The following is a 17,093-nucleotide window of genomic DNA, read 5'->3' on the forward strand; positions in this document are numbered from 1 at the left end:
TCCCAATTTTGAATTAATGTACTGTACTGTACGTATTGTGGAATACTCGAGCCTTCCAACACGCTCTTTAGGAAACTTGTGAACAGTTGGAGGGCGTGGAGTGGATTGATCCTGAGTTTCCAGGGTATCCTGTTGTTCATTATCATGACTATGAAATACAGAACACCATTTACCACATTAACCACTTAGGAATTTTTAACCATGATATCCTTCATGTTCTGTATAGAGAGGTCTTCTCATTTCAGATGAATCATGCTACCCCGTCAGGCATACCAACTAATCAAACGTAGTCGAGATTAACCTTAGACTATGTTTCGCCAGGTTTAAAATATTGTCAGACAAAACTGGGAGGATAGTTTTGTTGCTCAATGGACATTGTTTGTATACCTGCACTATTAATGTACTGTACATTGTTTCCATATACTGTATGCACTGTTTGTGTACATCGCATACCTTCACTTCTTAAGTATATGATGAAGCAATGCAAATTTGTATGATGATTTTACTCAATATACAGTATATCTATATTTCACAGTTCAAGAAATGAACAAAGAGCAATGATCTCTCATAAGGTATTGAGGTCACAAGGGTAGACAGAGTATCACAAGGAAACAGTACAACAGAAAATGTAAAATTCAAGAATTGAAGTCAGGGACATTTGCTCATGAGATGTTTCTAGAGTTAGGAAGTCAAATGTTGAACTGAATGGAAACAGGTGATAAAAGAACTATTCTGATGTATAGTAAATCATACTGAGGTGATGTAGGGAAAAAATTTTATTATAAAAACTCTGGAATAGTTGCAAAAATGTTGAGGTTACACTTTGTGCCTTTAGCATTAGTGCTCTGTAGCTTTGCCGTGTCAACTCCACACCCAGTTCAAATATTTGGAAACACTACTCCTACCTAATTTCTGGGTTCACCCCTGAAACTTGGTGAATAATGATACAGGATGTAAATGGTAGGCAAATGAGTTGCCTCTATTAGACTTCCAGGGAGCAGCAGTGTATATGACTGACAGGAAAGTATAACATCAAGTGGTTTAAGGGAGCACCAAAGCAGTTAATGTGAATAGATGACAGTGAATGTAGAAAAATTGTTTTAAACCTGATTCTGGAAACCCTGAATTATCATGGTAAAATACCCCCTGTACTTGCAAGGCTGAGTAATAGAAGTAAAGGAAGTTTTGTTTTCAATATTTTTCAAAAAGCAAATGAATACTGAACTGAAAAATGATACAAGCAGATGCTTACCTGCTGGCATCCACCATTGTCCTCAGCACACTCATCTTCATCAATGCAGCTGTCATTAGTAGACATGATGTAACCCTCGTCACAGTTGCACCAGTATGATCCTTCAAGGTTCTCACAGATCTGCTCACATCCACCATTATTTTTCTCACATTCATCTATATCTGGCATGAAAAATGATGAGTGAGGATGTTTACTGACAGAGAAAAGTAAACTTTTAAATAGTTGGCTCTAGCAAGATAGGAATTTTACAAAAAATCTAAGAGAAAGTTTCACTATCTTAAAGTATTGGGGGATTAAAGAAGGAAATTTTATATCATAGTAAATGACAGGAAATGAATGACTTGAAATTCCACCTAGATTACCCACTGGTACAGAGTCCAGAGGCCTCCATTGCATGGAGTCTGGGCAGTCAAGTGGCAATATTACACTGTCCTTGAAAATCAGTGTAATTATTCTACCACAGAGGAGCTCTTCATACATCAAGTCAGATTTGAATTAGTGATTCAAACTCCCAACCCCACTGGTTACTTTGAAAGCCTTTACGGCTTCAAGTTCAGTGGGAAAAACACAACTTGGTCAACTCACTTCCATCTTGAATCCGTATTTGCCATAAATAGGGTTTCCCTGTTTGAAACATTATACTTTTCAGCTGATTAGGAACCACATCAAGGAAGGGGACAGAGACCAGGTCACTTGTCACTTCCTTTCAGTTATACAGAGGATATTGATCCTGAAATCCCTTTTTCTGGCAGTAATACAGTACAGTACTGTACTGTGCTGTATAGGCTTTTCAATAGTGGTGCTAAGGTCTCTGCCCTGTATTAGTCGAGTTGTCTGGTAAAAGGGCAATGGCCAGAAAAGGCACCTTGGGTGTCTGGGATCATTGTATGTGTAGTCAAGTACCATTTCAGCTGGATTTCTTTCACTTATTATTTTTGAAGTGTAATGCACTGCTTAATTTCCCTAGAAACTAGATCCTGTTAATTTGTTGCAACAAAATATTGAAGGAAATTATCCTGTGGACCTCAGTTTAAATTACTGGTGAGAAATCTGTGACGACATCATGACTTATGCCCAAAACTCAAGATATTTGTTATGCTATTGTTTTTTAGATACTGTACAGGTAGTGTTTGTCTGTATGTACCTAAAGCCTCGCTGGCTTTCAATCTAACCAATGGGCTCTGGGTATGAATTATTGATTCGACCTTGGTATGATGGATGAAGATATGCTGTGCAATGATTGCATTAATCTGTAAGAGCAATGTAATTTGCTACATGTACTAGACCAGGGGTTCTCAACCAGGGGGGAATTTCCCCCCTCAGGTTTTCAGGGGAGGGGAAAACTGATACTAATATGGAAAAAATAAAGGATTTTCAGTATTATATGCATATTATTTGGAATGCACTTTTTGAGGCAGACAATCTTGGAAAGGAGGGGGGAATGACATTCTGACATATGGTGAAAGGGGTGCATGGGGCAAACAAGGTTGAGAGCCACTGTACTAGACAGTCCAGCCCCTAGCAATGGCAGGCTCTGCTAGGGGGTGATTTAGTTGGGAATTTCTCATTGGTCATTCTTTGGTGACATGTTGGCCACCATCTCCGAGTCAAGTATCAAACAATGGTTAACCCAATTTTGCAATAAACTCTCAAATAAAAAACTTTCAAAACTACCTACTTTAATGTATGAAACAATATAGAATAAATATCTTACATAACAGCATAACAGAAAAGATTGGCAACCATAATGTCTGCTTACCAATACAAGTGATGCGATCAGGTGCCAACATCAAGCCACTTGGGCAAGTGCAAGTGAAGGATCCATCTGTGTTGTTACATCCATGGGAACACTTGACATCTTCTGAACACTCATCAGTATCTACACACCAAGTCATAAAGAATATATCTTAGTGCAATAGGAATAGCAGAAGATCTTTAATGTCAAGACCAAATTTGGAGCATAGTGGGAATACTGTAATGTGCTCATGTGTGGATTATGGATATCATCATACAGTAAAAATAAAATATTTGGAGTAAAAATATGATTTTTGTAAGGCATCAATTACTTCAATGCATTTATTATTGCCTCATAGTACAGGTACTGTAACATCTTTATATAAGGACTATCATACAGTTAATACCTGGATTATAAAAATATATGGAGAGTACACAGAAAGTCCAGGAATTAAGGAAAACTTTAGGTACCCCAGTAGAATGAATTAGTGCAAATAGAACTTCTCTTCTCTTGGAGAAATAGAAGCTGCATTCCTGAATTTCAGGTTACATGAAATGAACTTTTGTAGAACATCCCTACTCACTGGTCTGTCATGCCTTTATGCCTTTAACTTGTACAGGCATACCCCAATAACTGATGCATATAGGGACTGTGAAAAGTCGTTGGTTAGTGAATCAACGGTTATTGAAGCAATTAATCCCATAAGAATATAACAAATTCAGGAGGATAGAGACCAGTCACCTCCCAAAAACTCCCATCTATCCTTGATATATCTCTGTCTTGTACACTGTCAAGCAAGAAAATACTGTAAAGCAAACATATAAAACAAGCATGATAAGCATTAAATAAGGAATGTAAAGCATAAATTGAGACTGTTATTTACCTGTAGGTATTGAGGATGGTAAAGACGGTCTAGAATGGCAAGTTCAAGTCTCTACCAATTTTTACTGGTCTATCACCACTCTCGTTACACCTTATTACCCTACGTCTTATTACATCACATCAAGCTGCCCCTCTTAGGAGCAGCACAAGAGGAACTATCACTGGGGTGTTTAGGCATGATTGTGTAACACACAGTCGGAAATAATGAAAAAACATGAAGTTGGAGATACATAGTGTAAACAAATGCAGAAAGGCAGGAATGAGTTGAAGGCAGTGCGCAGAGCTCTCTTGTGGCAAGAATTTGCACCATTCCACCACCCGCCAAATTCAGATCAGATCTCCGGGGTATCAACGAAACTTGCAAGGTATTTCCTTTATATGTAATAGTCGGTTAGGCGAATCAGCAGTTAATGGAACGTCAGTTTTGGGGATACTGAATTTACACTTTTTTTATGATAGTGTACAGTAAATGGAATGCTTCCACTTGGTTTGAGAAGTAGATGTAATAAGCTGGGAAGGTTTCCTACCCAGATAGTGGATGTAAATGCAATCCAGTGCAGTACTATATATACAGTCAAACAGTTACAGATAATGCGAGATATGGTGTTGAGTACAGTACTGTACTGTTCTAACACTACATCGCATGGTACTGTAAAATTATTTGAAAATTAGACAATACCAGTACAGAAAATCTCATTAAATTCCATTTTTCTCATTTTATTACAAGGGCTGAATTTATTTCCTACCCAGTAATTTATGGAATGCCTTTTTTAATTTATAGTAACAATTTATGTTACACAGAAAGGAGGTCACTTATTAAAAAAATTAATCTAAAAGTATGTGATGCATTATACTGTATTGAAATTTTGTAAATCAAAGGTTTTAACCAGAGAGTTTTCTCCCAAAAAAATTATTTGTTAATATAATACTGTAGTGTAATTACAAACCTTGTTACATACTTAAAGACCTTAGTTGAGGGGCCGTAATAACATTATAACAACAACAAAGGTTTCCTGTTTATACAGTACAGGCATAGTAATGCAGTAGACCCTCATTAGAAATAACTCAAAGATAAAAAAAATTGTGACAGAGAACAGGAGGGGCAGGCAGCTTAGGATTGCTGGTTATGGGAAAAATAAATCTTGCCCGATGCTTCTATGGTGTCCCTTGACACTCAATAATGCTTCCCCAATGCACATAATGTTCTAGGGGCACATTTTAGAACCATGATTGATGATGGAGTAAACCTTCATTACTTTTGTACTGTATGTGGTTTGAGGTAATGTGATTGGCATCAATAAGACAATGGAATTCAAGACTTTTTACATGGGCCTTTTTGCATCAACATGGTTTCATTGTGCACGTTTACAACTGATTCGCCAGGCAAGAAGATGAAGGTAGCAATGCGTGTGATGGAGGGTGCGGGAGGGGGTTTTGAATATTGCAATTAAATGCCCGGTAGCAATGTGTCCTCCTAATATTACGTATTTAAATAATTATTAGATGTTTTAATTGCCTGTGTGTAGGCCTGGCGAGTTAATGCAAGGCATATACATATGTAGGTATAAAGCTAGACGTCGCAATAGCAATAAATTGTGGTATCACATATGATTCACATCTGAACATCAAACCTTATTTCAACTTTCCCATAAGAAAATATACCTTGATGAACATTGTTTTTTGATACACGCTGCAGTTAATTGATCAATAAAAAATGGATACTTATCCCCAGAGCTTATCTCTCATGCAACAGAAACAAGAATGCAAGAATGGAACAAATTATTCAGATCATTTAATTTGAAAATTTTCAGATTCAAATTACAGTACTGTATATAACTGGCAAAAGATAAAACCCAAAATACAGAACAATGAATACAAAAATATACACTCGCACCCATCTACGCACACACACACAGTATTTGTAAATAAAGTCAGTACAAACTGAGGTGTTTTGTGAAGTAATGATCAAATGATCAACCAATTTTAGAAGTTCTGATGTATACTGCATACATTAGTACTGGTCTCTATCTCCTCTTCTGAATCATATTACAGCTGCATAACATTCAAACTCACTGCACTAGAGACAAGTGTCACAGAAAACAGCAAACATTTGGAAGGGATAATTTGTATGCTGTATATATTTTATATGAATTGTACCAGTGTCCATGTATATAATCTTAAGTATGTATACTGATAGTATTAAGGAAGAACTCAAGATACCTATATGATGATTGGGAAGGCCCAATTGATGCAGACTAATGTACTATAGTGAATAAGTGTGACAGTGTCTGAAGGCTATGGTATTTACATCTTTGTACACTTAGTAAACATAGCTACCTCAGGTATCAAATGAAAATATATGAGAACAATGATCTGGGAAAAGGATAAATGTATCACACATATGTCAAGTGTTGGAATTGACCCATATACTATACTCCAAGGAAAACATCTCATGTACCTCGGTGTGAGCTTAATACACATCGTTACCCCATGTGATGAATAGCCACGAACAGAGCAATGGTTCGAGAATCTTATGAATGTGTTAAACAATTGCAAAGTGTGGGGGAATGAACCATACATACAGAATAAAGTGAAGTGGATATACCCAAGCCAAGAACCAAGGCTTTTGTTCACCTGGCACCTAAACTGCCTACAGCTACAGTTTCTAGGTAATAAGATGGATGAAGTAATTTACCCAAATATGACGAACCGGACACTTACTGAAGTATGTAATTTAGAATTAAGGTATGTAACTACAGTATAAGGCATAAAGTCACACTATATAAGAAGGTGTATGTGTGGAAACGAATAAAGACAAGGTGAAATTTAAGCATTGGCACCCTTAGGCCTATTCAGTGTGAGATACAGAGGCTCGTCCTCAGTGACACTCCACATCTCATACACGCAGGTGTACACGCCTGTGGGCGGAGGGAGATCAGTGAGGTCGGAGAGAATGCTTGGCCCAGCAACCACTGTTCTACTTTAAGGAACCCACTGGTGTTGTGGGTAATGCTTATGGCCGCTATGCAACCTCTACTATGGATCTATGGACATCTCACTTTTCAACACCCTGGATGTGAAGAAATGTTGGTGCTACTTGAGGTGCTCACGGTCACTTTTTTAAATGACCTAATGATACTGGACGCAGAAATAGTCCTGGTCTGAATGCCTGGGAAGGATCTCATCTACCTAATAAGAGTAGAGTGTGAGACAGGTACCTACTGTGTGCACCTTGGTGCTAAGAATGAGCTGCAGTGCCTGTCTGCATTGTGTATATTATTGAATGTTCCTTATTCAGGTGATGTTGAGGATGTTGGTGCTATTGAATATTCCAGGTGATATTGGGGAAGGAATGACCTTGGTAAGGAAGTCAATGATTTTGTATGGAGAGAGATGACCTTAATTAATTATTTGGAGAAGGTCGGGTATTTTTGTGTGGTTGAGAGACATTAATAATTGCTCGGGAAAGTTCAACTATTTTTGTATTGTGACTGAATGCAATTTTTTTTTTATTTGGAAATAAAGTGTAGTTAAATTCTTGGTTGGTGTTTCACCCTTCCTTCCACCCCAACTTAATTAATGAAAAACACGAACTCACAGTGCCTGGATTGCTCTGCCAGCTACCTAAAGGACACTACACATACTGTCCTGTGGTCTGGTGGCAGCGAACTCAATTAAAGAGAACATTTATTGTTTTCTTTAATTAAAAGATCACGTAAAGTTGCTTGAGATTCAGACAGAGAGAAGACAATAGAATGATGAACAAAACAATAACCAAAAATTTTATGGTGCAAACCTACTGCAATTATAAGTAAAAATGCACACCTTATATCTGCTTACCAACACAGGAGACTTGATCAGGTGCCAGCATTAAGCCTTTAGGGCAGGTACAGATGAAGGAACCTTCAGTGTTAACACAACCATGGGAGCACCCATGGTCCTCTGAACACTCATCAGCATCTATAAACAAGGTGATGAAGTAGGTATTTTAAATGGTTTGGGGATGGATATAAAGTAATAAGTATAAATTAATGTAAGGAGGCCAAAGAACAGTGATAATACAGGTACAGAATTAAATAATTGATTTTCAAAATTATTGCTACCAATTGTAGAGTACTTTGGGATAAAAATTAACAAAAAAACAGTTACAAGCAACTGAAGCTGGTAGTAGAATGTTGAAGTACAGAGATAACCTCATTATGGAGGGATATACAAATATTACAAAGTACATGCAGTATTTTCTCACAAACTGCCTGCTAAACAAATGTCTTCTTAATGAAATTTTAAGTTTTCTGCACAAGTCACAAGATAAAAATTAAGAAAGTTGGATATACTTAAGGCAGAGTCACACGAGCACTAGACATTTTATTGTATCAATTTTCTGAGCGCGCCGTCACACACGCAAAGAGAACTAGCGCGCCAGTCTTTCCGCGTTTGACAATTGTAAACAAAGAAGATGGGGCTGTACTCTTCGGACAGGCGTGTCCACACAGGAATAGATAGAGAGGTCGTGAAGAAGTTGAACACATGGCTCAATGCAAACAAACATATCAGATGTATTTACAAATATCAAAATCAATAAAAAAATTATACTTAAGCAATTTATTAAAAATGTGATATTGAATACTTTTAAAATCAAATTGAGTTATTTTACGTGGATTGATATTTATTTTATATAAATACCGTATCCTCATTGTGGAGTATAGATCTTGACTTGACCACAGAAATTGGCACAAACCAGTCAGGCAGAAAAGATACCTTTCATCTGAGCGAGGCGAGCTAGAAAAATTTACAATTCGTGAAGAGGAGGAAGAAAAAGGAAAGGGTACATTATACCAGCGAAGAGGATAAATCTTAGCACAGTACTGTACAGTACTGCATTTCATCCCAGTCTTGGAACTCTGAACAGTCACAGCTATTTTTTAAATCTTACATGTATGTAGCTACTCAACATAAGCCTTATATGGGTCCACACCCACTCACATGAAATTTGCCCTTGGCAACCCTGTACCTAATGAGAAATATAATGACCACAGAATTTGACAAGAAATCTGGGTGAAGCTTTTTGTTGACACAAATCTGCAGTGTGGGATGCTTGTACAGTACAATGAACGGAAATAAAGGCACATTAATAATATCACAATTTTGGCCTCGAAACATTCACAGATAAAATGTTAGGTTAGGTTAGGTTGGATTGGGTTGAGTTGGGTTAGGTTTTAAATGTTTTCTTTGGTCATGGCCTATTTTGGTTATAAAATTAACTTATTGAATCTAGTTGTATACTGACTATCTTCTTGACTTGTCTTCCCTACACTAACTTGTACTACAGCATACAGTAACCATTATTTACTTAAATCCTTATACAGTACCTCTTACTTCTAACTTTGGATAGGGGAGAAAGGCAACACACTTCATTCCTGCTTACCTAAACAAGTGATCATATCAGGGGCGAGTATATGGCCATCAGGACAGGTACAGTCGAAGGACCCCAGAGTGTTTTCACATCCGTGAGTGCAATCATGGTCTGCTGAACACTCGTCAATGTCTAGCCCAATGAATACACAAACAAATATTTCAATGCAATGTTATGGAATTTGGTAAAAAAAAATAATATAATGTATACAATAAAAGTAGGAGAAGGAAGGACTATTAAATAATGCATGCAAAGAGACAATGTGTGTAGAATATACATGTATTGTATTCAGGCACAACATATAAGTTGTAGTAGAGCTACAGTATTTACAAAGTAACACCAAGAAACTTTTGCTTATCCAGCAATGTAGTGATTGGTTTATATAGCCAGAGAAGATACTGTAAATGGTTAGAAGATACCATACTCTCAAGAATCAGAGAGAGAGAGAGAGAGAGAGAGAGATGATGTGCTCTTTTTTTTTTCTTTTGGCTATACAGAATTGTTCAATTCAAACAATAAAATTTCATTGGATAATTTTTACCACTTATAAGTTAGGTGGTCAGTCGTTTTCTGTTAAGCACACTGTTCTCTGTTATAACCATCACTGTCCACTGTTAATACAGTAGGAAACTGGATTACCTGGAGAAAAATTTGAGACTTGGTAGGGTCTCATCCAACCTGGGGACTGTACCTGGGAATCAGTGGTGACAGGTAAATGTGCTACTGCTATACCAGCAAACAAAGTTTATTGTAACCAATAACCATAAGTCATATTGCAGTGTTCACAGCAAATATTGTACTTATTGTGCAGGGGAAGAGTTGTCTGAAGCTCCATTTTCAATGGCAGTCAGCATGGAACTGATGTGAATGATGAGTTGGATGTGAAATTTGAAGATGGCGGACATAACCATAAGTGTCAAGAGTGCTGGTCACACACTTAGGTCTATTAAATTTTCTGCCACTTGGGGACAAATGTTGTACCAAATCTTCCCCATTTTGCTTAATAACTCAATTTCTGCTTCACTCTATAGGAGGTAATGTGAAACTGAAAAGCCCCAGCAAGAGCTTGTACTATGAGGGCTACCTGTTTTTATTGCACAATTAGAAATCCCAAGATGAAGACAGAAATAATTAAATTGGCTCTCTAATTTGGGAGAATAACTCAGACTTTGAGAGTAACTGCATTACCAGTGACTGCCAGAGTAGCTCTTAAGATAATCTTAAGCAATATCTGTGAGTTTGGGTTCCCCTGAAGGATGTGCATGTTTCTAATACCAAAATGAAGGAATCACAAGTACGACTTTATCCCAACTCACTAATTTTTTTTAATTTATTAAGTCACGGTCTCTTATTTCAACAACATTCAATAGAGTAACAGTAAAATCTCCGTTAGCCGGAATCCCTCAAACCCAGAACTCTCCGATAGCCGGAATTGAAATTTTCTCAGAAAATCGTGCCCACAGCCGGAATTTTCTGGAAAATTCCGGCTTTGGGAATAATTTTCCGAGGGGCACACTTTCCAGAAAATTCTGAGAAAATTTTCCCGATGCCCAAAAAATTCCAGGGATGGGGGAGTTTTTTTTCCGGGCTTTAGAAATGAAAATCAGGCGCACTTTCTGGAAATTCTGAGAAAATTTTCTGTTGCCCGGAAAATTCTGGAAAATTCAAGGGGCGAGGGATATTTTTCTGGGTTCAAGAAATGACGTAATGGGCAATTTCTGGAACTTCCGTGAAAATTTTTCCGTTACCCGGAAAATTCCTGGGACGAAGGATTTTTTTTCCGGCTTTGAAAGAGTCGTCTCGTTACCTGGAAATCTCTCAATCCCAGAAGTGCTCTGCACCAATTGTTCCGGCTAACGGGGATATCACTACTGACTTGTCTAGAAAGGTTGTGCTTTCAGCAAGGAGGCTGAGTCAGCTTGACTAGTTGACTGCAATCAGCAATTTATTTAAGACACCTCAGTGTCAATAAAACAATCTACGTATGGGTAAAAAGCTGCATCGGCACCAATTTTGATGTTCATCTGAAAAATGCATCTTGTTTTGACTCTAGTAAGCTCTGTCACATGGTATTCATCATGCTCAGATATCATGAGTCACTCCTTGAGGATGGTAGGCTGTAAGACATATTAACCCCTAAGAGACCATACTGTGGTATTGCTAATTAAGTGCTGAGTTTCATACAGTACTTTAACCCTCCCAGCCTCGCATGACGCCATTGTGGTGTCGAACATAAAAGGCGAAGAAACTTATGCTCAGCCTCGCGACGCCAATGTGGCGTCCAATTGGCTATATTTTCAAATTAATGCTGGATTAGACCCAATTACAATTAATAAAACAATTCTATGGCAGCGAAATGAGCCCCCAATTTTTTTTATTTTTTTTTAACGATTTTCGACAAAAACCTCCGAGACTAAGCATAAGTTTTCATGCACATATGTGTCTCAGGCTCCGAGGCTGAGAGGGTTAATAATTTTACTTATACAGTATCAGAGTAACAAGGAGGAAGGAATGAAAATTATTTTGATATACTATAAAGGATAAGGAATAATTACAAAGCTTTAGGATTAAATTGCAAGTTGCTTACCTACACAAGTAATTAAATCAGATGCCAGGCTGAAACCACCAGGACAGGTACAGATGAAGGAGCCCTCCGTGTTGTCACAGCCATGGGAGCACTGGTGGTCCTCTGAACACTCATCAATATCTATATACAACATCGTAAAGAGCATATCAAATGTTAAAAGGTTAGAAGCAGGTGATCATTGGAATACAAAGAAAATTTTAATAATGCTAAAATGAAGATTGGCTTAAACTCTTGAAAGTTGATGGTAGATGATGGAAGATGGAAAACAAGGAATCCATGATGCAATAAAAAAAATGATAACAGGGGCTTAAGGGCTAAAGAAAAAATTGTGAATGAATATGTCAAACTTTTATTGAGTAAAAAGGTGTGGTAAATGGTAGAGTAATTACTTGAACTATGGGCACAAATCAGAATTACTGTAGGTATGTTTAGAATAAATGAACAAAAATAAATTCACATTGTCATATTTTAAAATACAAAAGTGTTCCAATTACTGTACAGTATATTACCATATACTGTACAGCATCTACATAGTTTTTTTGCTATTACATCTTTTTACTGTTACTTTTCCCTTTTTTGTTTACCTCAGCTGTTGAAGAAAAAACTTTCATACTAGAGAAACAGTTCCTTATGAATAATTGCCATAAAACTGAGAAGAACTCCTTTGTACGAGTAAACTTATTGCACTCCTACACCACTGCTGTCTCTTACAACAAACTGTTTGGAAATGAATAAGCTGTGATGAAAAGGAACAGAAAATTATATATTAAATTACAGTATTTTGAATGATAAAAACTGTGGAAAGGACTGAGATCATTAGAACTAAATACTAACCATTGCATGTCTTCTTGTCTTGGGCGAGGTCAAAGCCAGGAGGGCAGGAACAGTAGGCTTTACCAAGGGTGTTGACACAGATGTCAGAACACCCGAAGTTATCATTTTCACATTCGTTCACATCTGATAGAATCACAGGATAAATATTAATTGTACCATTAAATACAAAATTAAGATTAAAAGACACAGTTACATTAGGTTCCTTCATGCCACTTCATATAGCAGGTTCACTCTTATCACATCTATGACTTATCATAATGTGAGCATCATAACTTTAAAAGAAAGGAAAGATTTTCTTTTAACAGGAAAGGTTTGTTTTTGTTAACCGGGGATTACAGTACTGTATAAGTGTTCAGGAACAGACCAAGTGAGTGACTTTATGTAAATGTATAACCAAAGAAAAAGTCACGTTATCAATTTTTTTTATGGGAATTAGCCCACCCGGGCACAGGTCAAACGACCCACAACAGAGCCGGGGGGGAAAGGAACGAAAGAAATTGTAAATATAGAAAAAAAAAGGTTATGGTACTGTATTAATCTACACCACAAAGAAGCCGGAAAACCAGCTTTTTAAAGTGAGACAGATTGTAAGAGCATGGAAACACAGAAGAAGGCAGAGCATTCCACAGTTTGGCTGTGTGAGGAAAGAAGGAGGTACTAAAACGGGTTATTCTTGTGTGATCGACATCCACAGAGAAACAGTGGGCACCGCGGGCAAGACGTGTGTTGCGAACTCACGGCCTTGCCAGCGGTACACAGGATGCCAAGTCCACCGAACATTGCCCGTTAAAGTACCTGTAAAAGAGAGAGAGTGAAGCAACATTGCGGCGAAGAGAAAGGGAAGAGAGATTGTCGACTAAAGGAGGAGAGTTAATAAGACGAAATGCCTTTGATTCCACCCTATCTAATAGTTGGACAGAAGAAGAGCCACACCAGATATGAGAGCAGTACTCCAAGTTAGGACGAATGAATCCCTTATATACTTGGAGCAACTGCTCAGGAGTGAAGTAGCTGCGGCATCTGTACAGCATTCCCAACTTTCAGGAGGTATCTTTAGTGTATATTAAGGATGTGTGATTTCCAGGACATATTGGAGGAAATGGTGCGGCCTAACATATTTATTTCAGAATTTGGGAGGATGATTGCGTCCTGAAATGTAATTGGTGGGAGATCGTCTAATTTACAAAGTGTCTTATGTTCTGAAACCCTTGATAGGAATTTGGGTAAACTTCCCCGTTCAAATTCTAACCTTGAAGCTTTGCTGTTACTTTACCCTAATTCTTTGTCATGGGATTCGGAACATAACGACTTTTTTCTGTGACTACATGTGGCATTTACCTGATTTAAGAATAAAGGAAAGCATCATCAATTGAATACCAAGTACTGTACCGTACTCATATACGCGATGCATGCGTCAATTTCATTCAGTACCAATTACAATATTTTTAATTAAAAAGGTATATTTTTTAGAATAAAGATGAATTTTCTATGCTAATATATCCAAATCCTCCACTTGTTTTTTTATGAGAACATCCCCAGGGGCCCAGTGCTCTTGTCTATTAAGTGGATGAAGATTTTAATGCATAAGCCAGAGGCCTTAGTCAAGAATATACTGCAAATGAATAATATAAGTAAAGACCATAAAGAAAATATATCTTCAGACTTTTTGTGTTGTCCTTGGATTATTGTTTACCTGGGATTGTTTTTCTCACCTATACAGTACAGGGTATTGTATTTTATTGTATACATGACACGAATTCCCCAAAAAATAATTCAACCAATCAATTAAAACACTAAAACCCCTCATATAAAATTTTTGTCTCAAACCGGACTAGATGGTAGAGTCTCAGATATGGATCGGAGTCTAATTTAAGACAAGACAGTCGAGAACACTCCTTAACAACCTATGCTGCAGAGCCATGAATAATGACTAACAGTGCACAAACCATATTTTTGGGCTAACTGTATAGCAAGTTTTCAGCCTATGACAAGTTTTTGGTGTAACAATAATAAGTTCTTGGTCAAACAACAACAGGATCTCAGTGTATGACAGTTCTCAGCCAACTAATAACACTGTAAACACTTTCTGGCAAAGGACTGAAAGTAAGTAGTATATTATCAACAACACACAAGCCCCACAACTCATCATCATCCCTCAGCATGTCCAATGAGTGACCGAGATATACAGTAATAGTTCTTAATTAATAATAATCTCTTGTTACATGGTTAGAGCAAAACTGCTTGATTATAAAGGAATATTGCTGCCAGGTTAACTTATAAACTTTTCTGAACTACTCTGTATACTTGGGGTTAATAAGTTCAGATTAAAGTGATTTTTAGCTTATTGTACTGTATGTGACATGAACTTTTAATCTTGGGGTGATAGTACTTGGGTCCTATTTAGCAGTGCAAAAAGCTCCTGACCATTTGTATATACTGTAGTTAACTTTGCTTTGCTGTCAGTCCCTGGAGTGTGCTATAGTGATGTTCTGCTGGAAATTCACATAATTTGGGGCTCTGCTGATCATATGCTCAACAGTCAAGGTAAACTTCATAAACAGTGAAATTCAGTAATACAACAGCTCCTCGGAGCACATTATTAACGTATTCATGGTTTTGTTAACAAGACATGATTTTTTTTGTAAAAGATGTCTCACTCTTTTCACTGAATTGAAACCAATTACTGTACCATACATCTTGGTGAGTTTTTTCTCAATGTAATAATGAGTGACAGTACATTTAACTTGAGTACAGTACAGGTAAACCTCGAGATATGATGGGGTTAGGTTCCTGAAAAATCCATCACTTGGTAAATTATAGTAAATAGGGAGCATTACAACATGGGGTCCAATGGGATACGTTCCCAGCCAGTCCCCAAACACACACATATTATCAACAAAACAATTCCTACAATACTACTCTCAGTACAAAACAATTAAACAACACTCGCCACATTTTGAAGAATAAGCCTGGTCATTATCACATGTCCCCTTCTAGGCTAAGGGGACTCTTGTAGGTGGAGTGATGTCACGCTGACTCCCACACAGCCTCTGGAGAGTCTCATGCTACTTAACTATCCTAACTATGTCAAGCTTCACCTCCGAGACACGGTTGTCTTGATGCCTTGGCCATCCCAGACATTTTCGAAATTACACTGCTCACTTCAATCTCAAAAACAGAGCAAACGATGATAACAAAAACAGTGACAGCAGCCAACACTGCTCACATTTTCAAAATAACAGTCATTGGACCTTACAGTCACAAAAACACAGAAGATATCACCACAGTCACCATAACACCGGTCAATCTAAATGTTAGTGCTGTCCTCTCACTATATAAGAAAAAAACACCAATGATAAGTACAATGTTAACAGATAATCATGGAGCCATGCGATGGCAGGTTTATGATTAACAAAGAACCAAACGCAGGGCTGTAGTGCGCGTGTTGGCCACGACCATCGTTAAAGCGGAATATCGCACCTCGAGACATCGTTTCTCGAGGTTTACCTGTACTGTATATGTTTGAGGTACATTATATAACTGCAGATAAGCCTCAAAATCAAATGGCATGATCATTATAAAATTAGTAAAACATAACAAAATTATCACTAAAAAACTAGTACTGTATTTAATATTATCTACAACACCGCCGAGTGCAGTGGTCGAGTGGATACAGTGCTTGCCTATGTTCCAGGAGTCGATGGTTCGATTCTCGGGCTGTAAATGGGTACTGTACCTAAATTTCCAACTTTGGGAAGTGATTGTGGCTGGGTGCAGTACCAGCCATGCTACCTCCTTGTGTACCAAAGGTTTAAAAACAGTTGTGCTGCATTCACACTGTCCCTAATGGACAGCCATGCCAATGGAACCTACTTTCACTTTCACAACACCACTGTAGGTGATGAATGATAGATTAATGTAGATGAATGTGAGTGATGAATGATAGATTAATGTAGATGAATGTGAGTGATGAATATATTAATGTAGATGAATGTGAGTGATGAATAATATATTAATGTAATGTAGATGAATGTGAGTGATGAATAATATATTAATGTAGATGAATGTGAGTTATTAATAAGATTAATGTAGATGAATGCGAGTGATGAATGAGAGGTGAGTGGCAAAGCATGCTGGGTGAAGGTACAGTAGAGGATGATGGGTCAAGTTGGAGGGTGATGGATGAACAGTACAGTGAGTGGACACAGACCGTTACAGCTAAGGTTATCCTCAGTCGGCATGAAACCAGAAATACACTCGAGGGGAGTTTGGACCAGCTCCTCAGCCGCAGCACAGTAGTAGCTACCTGGTGTGTTGATGCACCCGAACTCACACTTGCTCGCCACATTTTCATAATGGCACTCATTGATGTCTGTCACAAATATTGAAT

General features: G+C 37.6%; 1 protein-coding gene across 5 annotated transcripts in view; it reads right to left on the minus strand.

Moving 5' to 3' along the window:
• Positions 1-17,093, minus strand: part of LOC121877503 (fibrillin-3-like) — a 145,339-nt gene that overhangs the window by 56,185 nt on the left and 72,061 nt on the right. For 4 of the 5 annotated variants that reach the window (XM_042383293.1, XM_042383286.1, XM_042383278.1 and 1 more), the window contains exons 13-19: positions 16,914-17,075; positions 12,704-12,826; positions 11,870-11,989; positions 9,295-9,414; positions 7,710-7,829; positions 3,012-3,131; positions 1,253-1,413 (exon numbers count right to left, since the gene is read on the minus strand). In XM_042383293.1, coding sequence (XP_042239227.1) covers positions 1,253-1,413; positions 3,012-3,131; positions 7,710-7,829; positions 9,295-9,414; positions 11,870-11,989; positions 12,704-12,826; positions 16,914-17,075 — 926 coding nt within the window. The remainder of the gene's footprint in view (positions 1-1,252; positions 1,414-3,011; positions 3,132-7,709; positions 7,830-9,294; positions 9,415-11,869; positions 11,990-12,703; positions 12,827-16,913; positions 17,076-17,093) is intronic. The other variant, XM_042383283.1, reaches the window with a different exon arrangement.

The sequence above is a fragment of the Homarus americanus genome, unplaced genomic scaffold (genome assembly GCF_018991925.1).
Source record: "Homarus americanus isolate GMGI-L3 unplaced genomic scaffold, GMGI_Hamer_2.0 scaffold33468, whole genome shotgun sequence".
Lineage (NCBI taxonomy): Eukaryota > Metazoa > Arthropoda > Malacostraca > Decapoda > Nephropidae > Homarus > Homarus americanus.